We start from the raw sequence: 4554 nt of genomic DNA, 5'->3' as shown, positions 1-4554 counted from the left end.
GACTTTTTCAAGCTCAATCAAGATTATCGACTCTCGTCAAGCGAAATATCTACATAAAGTATGATGCAGGGCTTTAGACCAAATCTTCTATGTAAATTCTCCGGTCAGTCTATTGTGTGTCTGTGTGTGGTTCGGAACCAATGTGAGCTTGCTTCAGAGGAGACTCCGTCCACAACAATTGACACGAAAATGGTGAGTATAGGCCAAATGGAAATCTAATCTACGAGGCGATTCATGAAGGTGTTCGGTTCTCGAGTTCGAAAAGTTTGAATTTGTGTAGCCTAGAGTTGAGAAGCCAAAGTTTGGATGGTTCGGGACGAATTTTTATAAGGAATGAATCTTCGTTGCAGTAGCAAGCTTATATAGTTCGGGTTCGACATTGATTTGTGTGTTTGTGATCACTGTTTATGTAGTTCATAGGATCTACAAATCCATAGTCTAAGATATGCAAACACAAATAGAGATTCAAGAACTGTAAGCTGTATGTATGATTGAAGATAATATACTCATAATGCATTTTACAAGCCAGTGTTTTCACTAAAACGTGCATTACTGTAATGACCCCGGCCCACCGCTAGCAGATATTGTCCTCTTTGGGCTTTCCCTTTCGGGCTTTCCCTCAAGGCTTTAAAACGCGTCTGCTAGGGGAAGGTTTCCACACCCTTATAAATGGTGGTTTGTTCTCCTCCCCGACCAACGTGGGATATCATAATTACATCATAATTACAGAAGACTAAAGAGAATCTAAACACAAAAACATAGACATAATGAAGCATATATATATATATATATATGTACCAGCACACAACATTCATTTTGAATAAAAGAGATGCCACGAAAAGGACAGAGAGACGTACGGTTCTCCTTCACCTCCGTGCACAAGCTACTATTGATGGGTCGGGGTTCGATCTTGGCCGTGCTGCCACATTTGTGGAGGCATGTAAGGGTGTGATTGTTGAGCATAACTACCTGGGTCCATCACGGGCTTGCCCATAATCATTCCTGGTGTCCCAACCTGAGGTGCGTGCTGAGACGACATATAGCAATAAGGAAGTGCATCTCCGGGGGGCCCGACCGTTATTGAGCCTCTTGGAATCGACGTGAGTGCTTCATCTTTCAGATCCTCCCTTGGCACGATATCAACGAGAAAGTCGAAGATATCAGTTCTTGTGATAGCTGCAGCAATGTCATTCTTTTGCAGTGTCCTACGCTTGTTCTCTTCGGTATGATTCCATGACCGTAAAGTCAATTCTAGGATGAACATTTCACATGCTCTAGCGAATAAAACAGGTGCCTCGGCTGATATCATTCGCACGTCTTCGTCAGCCTTCATGATCTTCTTGATCCTTGCTAAGGGAAGACTATGGTTCTTGAAGTCTATTACTCTCTCAATCTCTTGGTATTGATTTGACCAAAAGGCCTGGAGCTGTTGTTGAAGCTGTTGCTGCTGGTGGTGGTGGATATGCTGATAAGCAAGTTGATGTTGAGCAAGCTGAGCTCCACTTGGCTGACTAGTAGACTGAGATCCAGATGTCGGGCCGACAGTCATTTGGCTGGGATGGTACATGCTGCTACCATACGCTATCTGACCTCCGCTGCCTACCGCTCCCATGGATGGAGACTGGCCATGCCCGTGCTGATCCATCCGACAGCTTTTGAAAAGAAGAACAACAAATGGAATAATCAAATCATATGCACTACACAGATAAGCACTACATATAATCTATCATACAGAATCTTTACAAGACAGAGACCATCAGAACCACCGAGCTCGTCTAAAACAAACTCGATGCACATTAAGAGAGTGATCGTCGATCGAAGTAAAATTTCCCCAAAATCAGTAGATCTGTGATGTCCCAAATTGGTTGGGGAGGAGAACGAAACACCCTTTATAAGGCGCATTTTAAAGTCTTGAGGGGAAACCCGAAAGAGAAAGCTCAAAAAGGACAATATCTGCTAGCGGTAGACTTGGGCCGTTACAGGATCTCCTCATGTTCTTTCATTATTCAAACCGGTTCAAGTAATGCCCAAACCTTTCTACTGATAAATTTCAAGTCATTACAGAAAGTTCTCAAAGCTGCAATAATCAAAGAAGTCCAAATGTTCAAGAATCTATATCTACGTGCTTCCTGACCTTATGTTTCATTGAACAAGCTAAGCAAAAACAGCTACATAAATCTTTAATGGCACAAAAATAAATCACATCCAAGCCCCAAATCCCGTGCATGTTGGGAGGGAGTCCCACATTAGCTAATTTAGAGAATAGGAATACATCTCCATTGGTATGAGGTCTTTTGGGGAAGCCCAAAGCAAAGCCATGAGAGCTTATGCTCAAAGTGAACACTATCATACCATTGTGGAGAGTCGTGATTCCTAACATAGTATCAGAGTCATGCCCTTAACTTAGTCATGTCAATAGAATCCTCAAATGTCGAACAAAGAAGTTACGAGCCTTGAAAGTGTAGTCACAAGTGACTCAAGTGTCGAACAAAGGGTGTAAGTTGTTCGAGGACTCTAGAGAAAGAGTCGAGACTCGATTAAAGGAGGTTGTTCGAGGGCTCCGTAGGCCCTAGGAGAGGCTCTATAGTGTACTTTGTTCGAGGAGAGGATTGTTGGGAATGAGTCCCACATTGGCCTAATTTAGTGAATGATCATGGATTTATAAGTAAAAAATACATCTCTATTGCTATGAGGCCTTTTAGGGAAGCCCAAAGCAAAGCTGTAAGAGCTTATGCTCAAAGTGGACAATATCATACCATTGTGGAGAGTCGTTATTCCTAACATGGTATCAGAGCCATGTCCTTAACTTACCCATGTCAATAGAATCATCAAATATCAAACAAAGAAGTTGTGAGCCTCGAAAGTGTAGTCACAAGTGACTCAAGTGTCGAACAAAGGGCGTAATTTGTTCGAGGACTCCAGAGAAGGAGTCGAGACTCGATTAAAGGGAGGTTGTTCGAGGGCTCCATAGACCTCAAGGGAGGCTCTATAGTGTACTTTGTTCGAGGAGAGGATTGTTAGGCTTTTTAGGAAAGCCCAACACAAAGCAACGAGAGCTTATGCTGCAAATGGACAATATGTGAAGAGTCGTTAGCAATGCATGGTGATTAAATGGGCTGCAAAAACAATTTCTACAAACAACCCACAAGCTTATAAACTCCCCTTTACTGTTGATTTCCCTCACAGGCATTTCATCAAACAGGTAGAGGGCAAAAAAAGAAAGGAAAAAAAAAAACCCAACAAGCAGTAGAGAGAACCAATCTTCCCATGGAGTTAAGCTCTGTTCATTACAGAACATCATCATCATCATCCGACAATTAGAGAGACCACGTAGCAATATCCAGAACAATCATTAATTTCCACAAAAACCAAATCATGTACCAAAAAAAACAAACGACCCAGAAAGAAAATCACACAATTTACCGAGATTAAGGATCAAGCAACCAAGAGAGAAACAGAGTTTAATTACCTTTCAAGAAACAGATGGTACTCAATAGACCAAGATCTTAGAGACCGTGAAGGAAAAACGAAAATAGATGAGAAAGAGCTTCAAAAAGAGATCTATGGCGAAGAAGGGAAGACGACCCATTTCATATTTTATCATTTTTCTGTTCGTTCGGGTTTGGAACTTCTTCTTACATGAGCGATGAGAATTTTTTTGTTCCGAGAATTTTGTCTCGATTGTATTCGCCTACAAAAAGAAAAGAGAAAATCAGACATGTTTTTTTTTTTTTTTTTTTTGAAAAGATTAATGTTCAGAAAAGACATGACATTTTTTTTTTTTTGTAAAAATAATTTTATGTAAGTTAATATTTTAATTAGAGATATTTAAGGTGTGAGGCTTATTTTACCCGAACCGTTTGAATTAGCCTTCCGATCGTATTTCTCCCGAGATTAAAGAAAAGATAGACATTTTCAGAGCTATCGTCCCACTGAAAAATATTCTTGTGAGACGGCTCTCTCCTAGTGTATTTCTCCCGAGATTAAAGAAAAGATAAGTATTTTCAGAGCTATCGTCCCACTGAAAAATATTCTTGTGAGAGTGCTCTCTCCTAGTGTATTTCTCTAGGGATTAAAGAAAAGATAGGCATTTTCAGAGCTATCGTCCCATTGAAAAATATTCTTGTGAGAGGGCTCTCTCCTAGTGTATTTCTACTGAGATTAAAGAAAAGATAGGCATTTTCAGAGCAATCGTGCCACTGAAAAATATTCTTGTGAGAAGGCTCTCTCCTAGTGTATTTCTCCCGAGATTAAAGAAAAGATAAGGCATTTTCAGAGCTATCGTCCCACTGAGAAATATTCTTGTGAGAGGGCTCTCTCCTAGTGTATTTCTCCTGAGATTAAAGAAAAGATAGGCATTTTCAGAGCTATCGTCACACTGAGAAATATTCTTGTGAGAGGGCTCTCTCCTAGTGTATTTCTCCTGAGATTAAAGAAAAGATAGGCATTTTCAAAGCTATCGTCCCACTGAAAAATATTCTTGTGAGAGGACTCTCTCCCAGTGTATTTCTCCTGAGATTAAAGAAAAGATAGGCATTTTCAGAGCTATCGTCC

The 4554-nt window shown here is 40.6% G+C and overlaps 1 protein-coding gene across 2 annotated transcripts; it reads right to left on the bottom strand.

Moving 5' to 3' along the window:
• Positions 1–462: 462 nt before the first annotated feature.
• Positions 463–3736, bottom strand: LOC111462127 (nuclear transcription factor Y subunit C-9-like). Of its 2 annotated transcripts, XM_023105830.1 has the most exons (4): positions 3640–3698; positions 3470–3515; positions 837–1652; positions 463–804 (listed from the first exon to the last, which is right to left on the bottom strand). In XM_023105830.1, exon 3 carries the CDS (start codon positions 1643–1645, stop codon positions 887–889), a length of 759 nt encoding a protein of 252 aa, XP_022961598.1. In that variant the 5' UTR covers positions 1646–1652; positions 3470–3515; positions 3640–3698; the 3' UTR covers positions 463–804; positions 837–886. The 2 variants fall into 2 exon arrangements, with proteins under 2 accessions (XP_022961598.1, XP_022961597.1); XM_023105829.1 differs by having other exon boundaries at positions 3470–3736.
• Positions 3737–4554: the final 818 nt, after the last annotated feature.

This window comes from Cucurbita moschata, unplaced genomic scaffold (genome assembly GCF_002738365.1).
Source record: "Cucurbita moschata cultivar Rifu unplaced genomic scaffold, Cmos_1.0 Cmo_Scf00026, whole genome shotgun sequence".
Classification (NCBI taxonomy): Eukaryota; Viridiplantae; Streptophyta; class Magnoliopsida; order Cucurbitales; family Cucurbitaceae; genus Cucurbita; species Cucurbita moschata.
This window is presented reverse-complemented; position numbering and strand designations above follow the sequence as displayed.

Coding starts and splice junctions, on each gene's coding strand:
- LOC111462127 (XM_023105829.1), bottom strand. CDS start 1,645: ATGGATCAGCACGGGCATGGCCAGTCTCCATCCATGGGAGCGGTAGGC.